General features: G+C 47.0%; 1 protein-coding gene across 5 annotated transcripts in view; it reads right to left on the bottom strand.

Annotated features, from left to right (window-relative positions):
- Positions 1-3,636, bottom strand: part of MARK1 (microtubule affinity regulating kinase 1) — a 107,783-nt gene extending 104,147 nt beyond the window's left edge. The window contains exon 1 of one of the 5 annotated variants that reach the window (XM_050948511.1): positions 3,366-3,636. In XM_050948511.1, coding sequence (XP_050804468.1) covers positions 3,366-3,416 — 51 coding nt within the window. In that variant the 5' untranslated portion in view covers positions 3,417-3,636. Of the gene's footprint in view, positions 1-2,796; positions 2,868-3,365 lie in introns of those variants that run through there. The other 4 variants (XM_050948514.1, XM_050948509.1, XM_050948510.1 and 1 more) reach the window with 4 other exon arrangements.
- Positions 3,637-15,203: the final 11,567 nt, after the last annotated feature.

Here is a 15,203-nt window from a genome sequence, read left to right as displayed (position 1 = left end):
CACATGATTGTTCTTGTGGCTTTCCTTTGCTTCCCAGCCAGAAAGTCATTTTTCTACAGGAAAGCAAAGAAATATGCAAGGGACATAAATTCTGTGCATGTGCAGTGGCACAGCATTCCCCCAGGAGTAATACTCAAGCCTTCATTGTCATCAAAAAGGCATCCCACCTGCCTCTCCAACTACCATGTTCTCTCATTCAACCACCATGCTTTAGGGGGATCTCTCAAAATTCATAAAGTTACCTTCTTCTCCTCTATATCCCTTCTTAAAACACCTCTCTGCAATCAACCAATCATTAGGTCTGCAATTTTCTCTACCTGGCATTAGACAGACAAGGGGCAAGCTGCAACTTCTATTTTTCTTCTCAACTCTGTTCATTTTCTTATCTCATCCTTTCACCCCACCCCACCCCCACATGATTTTATGTACTTGTTATATGCTGCTTGACACCTACAATGCAAGCTTTTTAGGGCAGAGACTGATATATTTGTTATTTGTCTCTTTAGTACGCTGCACAATGGGGCCCTGATCCTTGGCTGCATTTCCTAGGTACTACCATAACACAAAACATACTAAAAATATCCAAAAAGTTTAGCTGAAGTGGACTATGGAATTCCAAAGAGTTTCCAGACTGGGAGGCTAAGTGGGCTTTGTGTCAGTAAGATGGCTAAAGCCATTACTAGCTTTACCGAAGCAAGCAAGAAAAGGCCAACCTCCACCATCACCCAACATTTTGTCTTCTGCAGGACAAAGAACCAACAGACCTGGAACTTTACAATAAATAAGGAATGGTATTTATAATTACAAAACGTATTTCTCCTCTTTTGCCTTTACCTCAACTAAACCATTTTCCAACTATACCATGTGATGTGAGATGATATGAAGGGGCTCACTTCTCTTTGACATCTGTTACAGATCGGTTGTTCAACAGTAAGGGACAGATTAATTATATTAATGTATATTTTTACACTTGGGCTACAGCTAGTATGGCTTGTTATGCCAGTTAAGTTTCACTGAATTGTGTACATTAAAAAAAGTCAGATAAAGAACAGTTATGCTAATTTATGTAACCACATGAACTTATTCCTGTTACCTGTGTCCTCCCTTCCCTACTACCTGCCTCATATTTCATATTAGACTGTGAACTCTTTGGAATAGGTACTATAGCTGCCTATATGTTTATACACTGTGAAGCACAATGAGGCCCAAATCTTAGTTAGGGACTTTGTATACTACTGCAATATAAATAAAAACGTATCTTGTTCCCACTCACATCTCCTCCAGTTTCCTAATAACCATATCTGGCCAATAGAAACAGTATGTGTAGACATAAGGCCAGATCTTGTATATTGTCTCCATTCTTCCTCCTACCCCTTCCATTACTTTCCTAATAGCTATTAATGATAGACACTTTCTAGACTATTTATTTTAGGTTTGCATCCCTCTATTCCATACCCCAACAAAAAAAGTTTCACATCTCATATACCTCCACTGTGTAGATCTATAAAATGTCACCACTGGAAAGGAACATAAAAGATATTTATATACATAAAGTCAAATCTTTTAAAACTTCTCATTTACCCTGCCCTCCCACATAACAAGTTTAACATTGGAAATAGCCACTCTCTTTATAGTGGCCAGTATTATTTTAGGCCTCTGCTCTGTAAGCAGGATTCTACCAAATTCAGTCCATTATGGTCAATTTCACAGCCCTAGGATTTGAAAATTGGTGAATTTCACATTTTCAGCTGTTTACATCTGAAATTTCAGTGTTGTAACTCTGGGGGTCCTGACCCAAAAGGGGATTGTGAGGAGGGTCGCAAACCGGGGCGGGGATGGGGTCCACAGGATTGCCACCCTCACTTCTGTGCTGCCTTCAGAGTCCAGCTCTGCATAGCTTCCTGCAGCCACAGGAGGTTCCTCGAAGTGAGTCTGAGCTTCCCCTGCCACCCCGCCCCCGAAGCAGCTATGCAGGGGGTGGACAAGTCCTGTCCCTCCCCAGCCCAGCCAGTGCTAGGAGCCCCCTGGCTGGGGCACTCCTAGCAACAAAAGGTAATTAGACTTCTTGGGGAAGGGCTTATTTCAGTCCATGATGCATTTTTCAGAGTCATGAAATTGGTAGGGCCCTATTTATAAGGCAGCACTTCAGCGCTGGAGCAAGAAGACAAAGGTCATAGGATGTTTAAGAAGAGCACAAATGGAGATGCAGCTAAGTAGCCCAGTGGAGTACTAACCAAAGGGGTACAGCCTCTCTCAGAGGAACAAGATGCATCAGAGGAAGTACAGTAAGGAGAATGCAAAGAATAACCCATCCCCAAAGGGCTACAGAGTGAGAGCAGCTCAACCTAAGGGATACAAGATGGAGTAGCGTGCCCAGCCCAGGCAGAAAGTGCATAAAAGATTTCCTACCTCCAGTGTATGGAGGGGCTGGAGAATATAGAAAGGGTGCAAATCAGCCTCTTGAGAGGAAACCGTGCAGCTAGGCCAAGCCTAAGGGCTAGTCTACACTAGAAGCCCTACATCAGTGCAGCTGTGCCAATGTAGCGTGTCTGGTGAAGACGATCTATGCCCACAGAAGAGCATTCTTCCATCAGCATAATTAGTCCACCTTCCTAAGAGACGGAAACTATGTCGGCGGGAGAGCATCTCCCACCAACACAATGGCAGTGAGGACAGCACTTCAGTCGCTGTAACTTGCGTCACTGGGGTGGGGAAGGGTTCTTTTCCACATCCCAGAGCGACATAAGTTACATTGACCTAGTGTAGACCTGCCCTGAATGAAGAAAATAACCAAACCTGATTGCTGGTGTGGGGAGATGCAGACTCTACCCACTCTCCTTATGCACAAGGACAGTCCAAACCAACCGGAACAAAACAGCCAATGCACAAGAGTAACTGTCCAGCTTGGGTATGTCAGAGGTGGTTGCCTAGCCTAGGGGGTGGGAGAGAGGAGCTCAGTGTGGCTCAGAGGTGTGGGCAGGGGGAGGAAAGGGGCACACGGGGGGTGCCTGGCTTGCGCAGAGACTGCAGGAGGGAGGGAGGGAGGGAGAGAGAAGTGCAGGACGAGGCTGGTGTCTGGCCTAGGGACGAGGGGAGCCGGAGGACTAGGCGATCCGGGCCAGCACAGCCCTGGGAGGAAGGGCTGAAGGGTGCCTGGCCCGCCCGGAGCCGCCATACGGGGGACCGGCCCAGTTGGGCTTGGAGGGAGGGAGGCAGGCAGGCGGCGGCGGTCTAACCGGGCGCTGGTACCTGAGCTGGGTGAGCCCGCAGAAGGAGGCCGGGGCGGGGTGCCCGGCGGGGGCAGCGCGGGAGCTGGAGGGGGAGCGCAGCGCAGCGCGCCCAGGGCCCGGCCCGCCCGGACTCACGTTCTCGGTGTCCCGCTCGTTCACGGTGGGCAGCGGCGTCCGCGTGGACATCTTGCGGGCGGGCGGGTCCCGCGCCGAGGACGGGCCGCCCGGGAGTCCTAGGCCGCGGCGGTGCGGGGGCTGCGGGGAGCCCGGCTTCCCCAGCGGGAGGGGACCCGGGGACGTGCCGCGGCGCCGGCCCCGCTAGGTTCCCGGGGCCATGGCCTCCTCCGCGCCCGGGCCGGGATGGGGCAGCCCGACCGGCTGCGCCTCCTCCTGCTGCAGCTGCCCGCCCAGGTGAGTGGCCGGCAGCGCAGGGGAGCCGGAGCTGCCTCCTCACAGCATCCGGCGACGGCGGCTCCTCCCCCCGCGGCTCTGCCCCTCCCAGCCCGCGCCGCGGGGCCCGGCCCAAGGCACCGGCTCGCTCGATCCGGCCGCAGCTGCTTTGGGGGAAGAGAAGCCGGCGGCTGCTTCCAGCGCGGGCGGGCTCAGCAAACGGGGGCGCCTCAGCAGCGCCGGGTGGGCGGGCGCAGAGCGGCGCTGACGGCGGGGCGGGGGCTGCGCTCCCCCATTCTTTGCAGGGCCCCTACCCGTGGCGGCTGCTCGGTGTCCTGGCTAGGCCGAGCCGTGGCAGCGCTTCGGGGGACGAGCCTTGCGCTCCCGGGCCAACTGGGGGAGTTCGGGGTTGGGCGCGGAGGGGTTAATCCCCCCCCCCCGATCCTAAGGGGGCAGTTCACAGCTGGGGGCAGAGCCGAGGTTCGGGTGCTGGCAAGGCCCTGGGGGGGCGGATAAGCGGGGTTGGGAGTGACTCAGGGCCCGCACGGGTAATCGCCGGTTCGGATAATCAGGGGTTCGGATAACTGGGGGGGGGCTATTAAGAGAGTAAACTGTGTCCTAGGGCACGACTGAGGTCGGGTAAGTAGGACTTGGGGGAGCGATTTATGCTCGGGGTACAGACACTGTTGTGGATAAACCGAGGTTCGGGTACCCCCTTCTGTGGGGGACATAACCAAGAGGAAATCTGCACTCTTGGATTGGCTTCACCGCTGTTAGGAGTCCACACTAACGTGGCTAGGTGAGGAAGGTTTCCCTGAGACATAACCACATGTGGAAAGAAAGAATTTTGAATTTAAGGGATCCAGATGAACACCCTTTTACTGCAGACTCATTAATGTTTCCCCAGGCAGGACTTGCAGCATAGGAGGGTCGCAGTGCTTATTTAAGGTCCTGGTTCCTTGGGAATGATAGCATACTTAAAGTTAAGCATGCACAGACATTTTTACCTTAATTTTTACCAACACTCATTATTGGCATTGAAGAGCAGGCAGATTTCTCTATTTCTTGTGGAGTTTATACATCTTGCACACTCAGACTTTATGGAAACTGGGAAACCCTGGATCAGCATCCTTACAAATTAGGCTATTTATTTATGACCAAAATATACCAGTCTAATTTAGGCACCTAAACAGAAGTCACTGAGACACTGCAGAGGCACAGAGGCTGCCTTGCAGCGAACGTTGCTGGACAGAGGCCAGTTGTGTGGATTTTGAACCTGAAAGTGACTATTAATTTCATGTTGTTTAAGTTAGAAACATTGTATTTTGTTCTTTGAGAAATTATCAGCTTCTATGCATCCCAAGAAGTGAGCTGTAGCCCATGAAAGCTTATGCTGAAATAAATTTGTTAGTCTCTAAGGTGCCACAAGTACTCCTGTTCTTTTTGCGGATACAGACTAACACGGCTGCTACTCTGATACATAACATCAGTTTTTGATACAAGACCAAACCTTGTGGATCCAGTCTTCCTCCCTCCGCAAATTCTAAAAATGAACATTCTAAACTAAAGGGAAAAAAACCACCTTCACTTCCAGGAAACATAAAAATTAAAAAAAAAGAAACCACAAAAAACTTACCCAGTATTATATTACTTTTCACTAGATTTTAAACCTGAAATTTAATAAATAAAATCTCTAAATACTGTTCTTCCTCCAAAGCAACCCCCTCATCAGCAAAGTTTGTGCTTCTGAAATGTGCCAGATCAACTATGTATGTGAGTGCCCTTCTCGTAGGTTTCCCCACAAAGCAGTGCTCATGCACTGTGATGTAATTAGTGGGTTCACAGGTAGGTACCTTTTTGGTACTTGTCACTTGTAGGTAGATGATACAGGAAGTATTGGATGCATGCTCACTGCCTGCTAGCTACTCACATAACTGTCATTCCCAAATGCCCTGGAATTTGCTGGGTGGGTCCTGTGTCTCTAAAAACAAAAGAATCTAACACAGGGGAAACAACTGTGATCTAACCACTATGCAAACTTAAGTTTGTGGCCTGTCTAGGTTGTTAACCCACTTTGGTCACTCAGCTCATGTCAAAATGCATTGTTTTATTCCAAATAAGAACCTTGATATAAACCCAGATAGCTGCATGGGGCCCTTACTTAGGCAAAACTCCCACTGACTGCAAGATCAGGCCCATCACAGTATGGATTTGTTCATGGATTTGTGGTCACACAGCAGAAAGCAGCCTAAACTAAAATGTGTATAAATGTATTCAGTGTCACCAGTGAGTCAGGATAGGCTGTCTGACTTCCTGTGATAGCATTTGAGCATGAGCCGGCTAATAATACAGAAGAGTCTTTGCCAGAAAAATGTGTAATACTGCCTTACAATTTGTGTCATTGAAAGTGCTATTTTGCATTTGTCTCATCCGTGCTTGTTACCTATTGTTTTAGTAGCTCAAATATATTTTGTTATTAATTAATACGGACACCTCTGCTGCCCCATGCCAAGTGGCATAGAGAGGCGCAATATCACAGAGAAAGAAACTGATGGGCTATGTGGAGCAGGAAAATGATTACAGTGATGCTGCCCTGTTCCCCCACAAAATGGCCATGGGCAATGAGTTGTGCAAAAAAAGGGCAGGGCCAGGATGGAGGGAGGAACTGCACCAAGCTGTATGCTCCTCCCTCCCTCCCAGAACCATCAAAGATCTGCAGTAAAATACGTGGAAAGTTATTGCTGCTTCATAGAGTATTAACTCCCACCTTGTGCTCTGTAAGAGTCCCAATGCACAACCAGATCTCAGAAGCGCAGTGGCTACTTGCTCTGCTGTAGCTGGGCAGGACTTGGAGAACAGCATACAGCTAGAATAGTGGTTGGATTTTGGGTCCTTTAAATTCCTATCCACTCTATCTCTGACTTATCTTGGAGGCCAGTAGAGGGGATGCACAGTACTAGGCTACAGCCATGACATTTTTTTTTACCTTTTTGTTCCCTCTGCATTTTTGCCAGAAATGTCACACATGTATTTGTTGTTTGCAATGTTATTGTAGCCTTGTTCGTCCCAGGATATGGGAGAAACAAGGCTGATGAGGTAATATCTTTTATTGGACCCAAATTCAGTTATTTCTGTGGAAATAACAAGTTTTTGAGCTTCCCAGAACTCTTCCTCAGGTCTGGAGAAGGTAACCAGAGTATCCAAGCTAAATATAAGGTGGAACATATTGTTAAGCATAAGGGGTTCACGCATGCTGTAGGAGGCCACTTAAAGAGGGCAATTAAGGGTAAGCAGGCAGTAGGGTGTGTTACAAATTGTTGCACTGAGCCATAAAGCCAGTATCTCTTTTAAGACCATGGTTTTTAGTCTCCAGCAGAGTTTGCCCACACTGATAGGGTATTTTTCTCTTTTATTATTTTTCTGAGTGAGTTCATTCAAGAGTGTAGTGATTATGTGGTTTCACCCACATAATTGTTGTTGGGGCATTTGGTGCACTGAATGAGGTACAACACATACTAGGATATGCATGCATAGGACCCATGGGTCTTGTATTTGTTAACAGACACCACAATACTCTGTTCAATGAAGAAACTACGGGCTCAGTTGTGCCTTGTAGGCACTGGCCCCTCTGTCTAAGGCGAAGCTCCAGGAGTGATTCTGCTTTAGCTTCTAGGCATGCAGGCAAAGTGGATTCACTGTTGTGCCTCTTGCAGAGTCCAGGACACTCGTGTACATAAAGCCAGCTGGTTGGTGCCTAGGCAGAGCCATGGGCTGTACTCTTCCCCTTCCCACTTGGAGGTGCACTAGACAGAAGCAATCGCTGCAGTCAGGAGCAATGGGACTGCAATTGTGTCCAGTCACTGCATAGGTACTGCTTCTTGCAGCTACTTCTCCCTTTACACATATCTGGAGTAACTAGGTCCATTCTAATTTTAATTAAAGGATCAGTTTTACCTTCAATGACAGAAGGGTTGATAGTCCATTATTTTAAAATAGTGATCTACACGTTAAACAGGTCCAGTGACAAATTTCAAATGCTAACCTGAATGAAATCTCTTCCACAGTTTTCAAATTTAATTCACAATAATGTAATAGTGGCAGACACTAAGATTGCACAGAAAATATGATCATTTAAATGTGACCAAAGTATAGGGTGAAATCCTAGTCCCACTGGAGTCAAAGTCAAAACTATTGACTTCAGTCAGGCCACAATTTCACCCTTATTGTGAAAAGTTAAATTTGAACTGTGTCGCAGCTGGCAGAAATGTAAGGAATAATGTATCTCCAGCTGTACATAATAAGACTGCAATACCATTAGGGGGTTCTCTAGGGCCATCATAAACCACAGAGACAGGGCTTAATTGGTTATTTAATTTCATCAGAGTCCCAATTATAATTATAGCTCTGAATTTATGTAGACTTTAGAAGTATACTATTGGCTACAACGAAGGTTGTGATTCTGACATGGCAACAATTAGGAAATGTGGTCAAGGTGAAATGATCAAAAGGAAAAGATTAAACTAAAACATATCAAAGGGAATTGTTTTGTGCCCCAAATAACTTTTACTTTTTAAATAGGAACCATGCATTGTTTGAGGAAATAGTGATCAAGTTTGGAGCATAAGTTTGCATGTGTGTAACAGAGGCCAGAATTTGTCCCAATGTCTCCTTTACCAAAGTGTAGTTAACATGTTTCTCCAAATTTCCCAGATTACTGGACATTCTCACAGCACGAAGGAACATTGTATAGGATAGTAAAGAAGAACAACAATTTTTCATTGGTCAATCTGGCTTCCTAAAAGGAGGGTAAAAACGTATTTAATAACAATACTTTATTATATAAATGCATATGTAGCTTTCTTTTCATTAGCAGCTCTCAAAGGGCTCTACACAGGTGGTACATATGTCATAAACAGATAGCTAAGGGTTAATGTCTCTTTCACCTGAAGCACCTGACCAGAGGACCAATCAGGAAACCGGATTTTTTCAACTTTGGGTGGAGGGAATTTTGTGTCTGAGGTCTTTGTTTTCTGGCTGCCTGCTTTCTCGGAGCTTTGGAGAAGTAGTTTCTGTTTTCTAATCTTCTGTTTCTAAGTGTATGGACAAAGAGATCAGATAGTAAGTTATATGGTTTCTTTTCTTTGGTATTTGCATGAATATAAGTGCTGGAGTGCTTTGATTTGTATTCTTTTTGAATAAGGCTGTTTATTCAATATTCTTTTAAGCAATTGACCCTGTATTTCGTCACCTTAATACAGAGAGACCATTTGTATGTATTTTTCTTTCTTTTAAGACCTGTTGGAGTTTTTCCTTACTTCAGGGAAATTGAGTCTATACTCACCAGGGAATTGGTGGGAGGAAGAAATCAGGGGGAGATCTGTGTGTGTTGAATTTGCTAGCCTGATTTTGCATTTCCTCTGGGTGAAGAGGAAAGTGCTTTTTGTTTCCAGGACTGGGAATGGAGAGGGGGAGTCACTCTGTTTGAATTCACAGAGCTTGTGTCTGTGTATCTCTCGAGGAGCACCTGGAGGGGGGAAGGGAAAAAGGATTATTTCCCTTTGTTGTGAGACTCAAGGGATTTGGGTCTTGAGGTCCCCAGGGAAGGCTTTTCAGGGGAACCAGAGTGCCCCAAAACACTCTAATTTTTTGGGTGGTGGCAGCAAGTACCAGGTCCAAGCTGGTAGCTAAGCTTGGAGGTTTTCATGCTAACCCCCATATTTTGGACGCTAAGGTCCAAATCTTATTATATAAATGCATATGTAGCTTTCTTTTCATTAGCAGCTCTCAAAGGGCTCTACACAGGTGGTACATATAATTATACTCATTTATAAAAACAGGGCTAGGTTTTGTGCTGCACCTTTCAGGAGTGACCCCAAAGACTCCTCTAAATGATGCTGGTTGCCAGTGGCTCCAAGAAGCTGATATAGTAGCTAGAGATCACAAGGGATCTCTCTCTCTCCCTGGCTATACCACTTGTTCCAAACCAGGAGCAACAATGATGTAGGAGCACAGGAGGATGCCCCTGTTGGCCTTTATGTAATTCATAGCTAAAAATAATGAGTTTCAATTGACATTTCCCAGTCTGTACTTTGATATCTGGTCCTCCTTTCCATCTGCTTCCTCTCTGCACAGCCATATCGTCCCTCTCCCCACTTCTAAAGCATTTCAAAAAGGAAACTGACAAGGCACCAGAGGGCTGTGGTGGAGCCATACTGAAACAGGGGCAGTGGTAATAGCATGCATTTTAGCACCTGGTTTCCTTTGTTGCTGTCTGTGTTTGGGCTGCTGTGGTTTTCAGCAGTGGTTTCTTACCTGCATCTTGAAAGTTTCATTTTTACAATTCTTTCTTGTACATAATATAACTTGTACTGTTTCAAAGTACATAATATAATAACATAACTTGAATTTACATTGATTATATTTCTGCAGTATGTAAAATTCAATATCACTTTCGTGCACTGACATTGCCGAAGAGGAGCTGTTTATTCTGGAAGCATAATCAACTTTATAAAACATTATGGTACATATCAGAAATTAATGGAAATACATTTTATGTTTAATATAGAGAGTTTGTAAAGTTTTGAGATATTTATGCATCAGTGATGTGTTTGTTTGAGGGCATTGTTGTGGTTTTTGGTTGTTGTCTCTTTTATTTAAGAATATTCATTGTGGTCGCTGAGCTGCAAACAACAAATTGATACTGAAATGGTACAAGTTTAATACCCGATGAGGGGCCCCTGATGTTGGACAAGGTTGTGGGAAAAGTAGGGGTGCCGACAAGAAAGGGGGACTGCCAAAGGTAGCTAGGGAGAGGATGCACTGATTTGGCACATCCCCTCATCAGCCTCTGTTGGTGTGGCCTCTGCAGAGAAGCTTCATACCCTAACTCAAGCCATGTCTACTCTACAAAAACTTTGGCCCTGTCTGCACTGGCACGTTTCTGCACGGTAAAGCAGCTTTCTGCGCTGTAACTCCCCAGGAGTGCACACTGCCAAGCCACTTAGTGCACAGAAACTGCACAGTTGTAGCGCTTTAAAAAAAAAAGCGCCCCAATGAGAGTTGTACAGTTTTCTGCACCAGGGCTACAGCATTGCAGTGCCAGTGTAGACACAAGGCTGATAACAGCACTTCGATTGGCCTCCAGGAGCTGTCCCACAATGCCTGTTCTCACCTCTGGTCATTGGTTTGAACTCTACTGCCCTGCCCTCAGGTGACCAACCGTCATACCCACTCCGTAAATTCATTTAGAAATTTGGAAGTCCCCTTCCTGTTTGCTCAGTGATGTGTGCAGTGGTCTCAGTGCATCTTTCCAGGTGACCATGCCTGCTCCACGCACAAAGCAATCCCCCGCTTGGAGCAATGCCAAGCTGCTGGACCTCATCTGCATCTTCGTAGAGGAGGCTGTCCAGTCCCAGCTGTGCTCCAGACATAGGAATTATGATACCTACAGACAGATTTCACGATGCATAAGAGAAAGGGACCATGACAAGGACACACTGCAGTACAGGATCAAAGTGAAGGAGCTGCAGAACACCTACCGCAGGGCACGAGAGGCAAACTGTCACGCCGGTGCTGCGCCAACGAGCTGCCAGTTCTACAAAGAGCTGGACGCGATACTCAGTGGCAACCCCCACCTCCACTGCGAAGACCACTGTGGATACTTGGTGGCTTGCATGCCAGTTTGAGAGTGGACCGAGCCAGGAAGAGGAACTCTTGGACAAAGAGGGGACCTAGAGGCAGAGAATGACTCAGAGGCCAAAGATGCATGCAGCTAGGAGCTCTTTTCTACCCTGGAAGAGGCTAGCCAGTCACAGCAGTCGGATCGTGGCGAAACACAAACAGGAGAGGAGGCCCCTGGTAAGTGGATCTGATTTTGGAAATCGCTGAAGCAAGTTGTTGGGGGCAGGAGGGTGGCAGAACGCAGGCTTGTCTCCCTCCGCATGCCTAGTCTGAGCGGCGGAACAGGCTGTTGATTGACTCCCTCAGTTCATGGGAATCTCCTTCAGATCTCCAGGAAACTCTTGTGACGATACTGGGCAATCTGCTGTCACAGGTTCTTCAGCAAAGCTGCTTTGTTTCTTACCCCATTAACAGTAATTTCCCACACCACTATGCTGTCATGGGGGTTTGGTGGGGGGGACCATTGCTGAACACAAGCAAGCCGCATAGGGGCCAGGGCAGAAGCTGCAGGCTTGGAGAAGACCCTCCCTTGAATCCCTGCTCATCCTCAGCAGCAAGATATCTTCCATAATGATATCACATCCTGTGGAAAGTGTGGGGACAGGAATAATTATCAGTCCCCACCCCCAGTGCTGGCTCTCCACAAGAGCCACATGCCGAGTGTACAGCAGGGTCCAGGAACAGTGATTTACCCTGCCCCTGTGGCTACTCACCATTTTGGGGGTCTTGTGGCTCATGTGTGCTTGTCTGGGGTCAGCCAGTTAGTGACAGGTGTGAGAGTAATGGCTGTGTTTTAAAGCACTGAATCAGTGTTGTAAATACTGCTTCTGTAAAATGTTTAAACTTCACAGAGATGACCTTGGGAGCCTAGCCTCCCTCTTTGTTATTGGCAGCTGAAAGGTTGTGCAGAATTAGAAAGTGGCCAAGAACCAACAAGGAGGACTTTGTGTGATGTTTTGATGCACTCCACCACCGAGAAACAGGAATTGAAGGAGTAGTGGGACAGCAAGAAGAGGGACCGAAAGGACAATGAGGCATGCCAGAATAAAGCCACGGAGTGGCTCTTATAGGTCATGGAGTGCCAAGCAGACATGGTCTAGGCGATACTAGCTCTTCAAACTGAGCAGCTCCGCGCCTGCCCTCCCCTGCAGCTGCTATCGCAAAACTTTCCTATGTGCCCCCCAGACACTGCCAGCACAATCTTATCAACCTCCTGGCTCCAGTCTATACCTGCAGCATTCCACTCCTCTCCCCTCACAGTCCAGTACTGTGGACTCCCACTACACACTGCACTCAACACCCATCCCTTTTCAGTTTGGCCCTGCTGAAGTACAGTACAACCCGCTGTATTGTACTCCAAAGGAGAAGGTTGGATATGATCCCTGGACATACACAAATCTTTAGCCATCCTGGGACGACTCCTGGTACCTTCCTCTCCCCCACACCCCTCCTTGCTGATGTTTTTTTGTTTGACTCCTCTGGTTGTTGTCTTTTAATAAAAGAATTGTGTTGGTTTGAAAGCAATCTTTATATTATTAATTGAAAGCAAAAATAGTGCTGCAAAACATACAATTATGTTAAACCCCAATATTGCATCATGTGCACCAATCACCTCCTAGCATTACAAGCACTGCACTCCCGAGCACAGCAACAAATATTAGTGGCTTTCAGCTTCAAATTGCTGCCTCAAGACATCCCTGATCCTTATGGCCCCACTCTGTGCCCCTCTAATAGCCCTGGTCTCTGGCTTTTCAAAGTCAGCCTCCAGGCACTGAGCCTCTGCAGGCCAGCCCTGAGTGAAGCTTTCACCCTTCCCTTCACAAATATTATTAAGTGTACAGCATGCGCTGTAAGCATAGGAATATTGTCATCGGCCAGGTCCATCTCCTCATAGAGGCAGCACCAGCAGGCTTTTAAACAGCCAAAAGCACACTCAGTCATTCTGCCCTTGCTTAGCCTGTTGTTGAACCACTCCTTGCTGCTGTGAAGTTGCCCCCTGTATGGCTTCATAAGCCATGGCATTAAGGGGTAGGCGAGGTCTCCCAGGATCACAATGGACATTTCAACTTCCCCTCCAGTGATCCTCTATTCCAGGAAGAAAGTCCCTGCTTGCAGCTTCCTGAACAGGCTAGTGTTCTGAAAGATGCATGTGTCATGCACCTTTCTGGACCAGCTTGCATTAATGTCTGTGAAACGCCCTGAAACGCCCCTGGTGATACACAAGCACCTGGAGAACCATTGCAAAATCCACCTTGTGATTAATGTACTTGGCGGCTAGGTGGTCTGGTGCCAGAATTGGAATATGCGTGCCATCTATCACCCCTCCGCAGTTAGAGAAGCCCATTTATGCAAAGCCATCCACAATGCCGCACGTTGCCAAAAGTCATGGTCTTTCGGAGCAGGATGTGATTAATGGCCCTGAACACTTCCATCAACATGAGTCCGATGGTTGACTTTCCCACTCCGAACTGGTAACAGTCTGGAGTAGCCAGCTTCCACAGTGCAATTGCCATGTACTTCTCCAATGACAGGGCAGCCCTCATTCTCCTGTCCTTGCACTGCAGGACTGGGGCGAGCTCATCACACAGTCCCATGAATGTGGCTTTCCTCATCCGAAAGTTCTGCAGCCACTGCTCGTCATCCCAGACTTGCATGATGATGTGATCCCACCACTCAGTGCTTGTTTCCTGAGCCCCAAAGCGGTGTTCCATTGTGGTTAGCACCTCCATGAATACCACAAGCAATCTTGTATTGTAGCTACTACACGTGGCAAGATCAATGTTGCACTCCTTTTGCATTTGTAGTTTAAGGAATGTTGGTCAGAGCAAGCAGCATACTGGTTAGCAGTTCGGGATCCATTCAGCCCAAAGGAATGTGGCATTGTCATAAACAGATAGCTAAGGGTTAATGTCTCTTACACCTGGAAAGAAGTACCTGAAACACCTGACCAGAGGACCAATCAGGAAACCAGACTTTTTCAGATCTGGGTGGAGGGAAGTTTGTGTGTGAGTCTTTTGTTCTGGGGTCTTCTGTCTGTCTCTCGGCTATGAGAGGATTTCTGTTTCCTGCTTTCTAATCTTCTGTTTCCAAGTTGTAAGTACAAATATAGTAAGGCAGTAAGGTTTATTGTTTTCTTTTGTATTTACCTGGGTATAGTTGCTGGAATGTTTTGAATTGTATTCTTTTTGAATAAGGCTGTTTATTCATATTTCTTTTAAGCAAATGACCCTGTATTTGTCACCTTGATACAGAGGGACCATTTTTATGTATTTTTCTTTCTTTTTAAGACCTGTTGGAGTTTTTTAGTGGGGAACTCCAGGGAATTGAGTCTGTGCTCACCAGGGAATTGGTGGGAGGAAGAAGTCAGGGGGAAATCTGTGTGTGTTAGATTTACTAGCCTGACTTTGCATTCCCTCTGGGTGAGGGGGAAAGAGAGATTAGCTCTCAGTACTTCTGTTTTCCAAGGCTGGAAACGGGGAGGGTGGAATCCCTCTGTTTAAATTCACGGAGCTTGCTTCTGTGTGTCTCTCCAGGAACACCTGGAGTGGGGAAGGGAAAAGGTTTATTTCCCTTTGTTGTGAGACTCAAGGGATTTGGGTCTTGGGGTCCCCAGGGAAGGTTTGGGGGGACCAGAGTGCCCCAAAACACTCTAATTTTTTGGGTGGTGGCAGCTTTACCAGGCCCAAGCTGGTAACTAAGCTTGGAGGTTTTCATGCTAACCCCCATATTTTGGACGCTAAGGTCCAGATCTGGCACTAGGTTATGATAGGCATGGCGCGCAATACACAAACTGTTGGAAGATGGTGCCAAATGCAGACGGAAGCACGGGGATTGCTGGGATGCGACGCGATGCATCACAAGGCATTGGGACAGGACCCAGGATGCCCTGCAACCTGCTCCATC

Source organism: Gopherus flavomarginatus, chromosome 4 (genome assembly GCF_025201925.1).
Source record: "Gopherus flavomarginatus isolate rGopFla2 chromosome 4, rGopFla2.mat.asm, whole genome shotgun sequence".
Classification (NCBI taxonomy): domain Eukaryota; kingdom Metazoa; phylum Chordata; order Testudines; family Testudinidae; genus Gopherus; species Gopherus flavomarginatus.
Note: the sequence above shows the minus strand (reverse complement) of the source record. Positions and strands in the feature narration are given on the sequence as shown.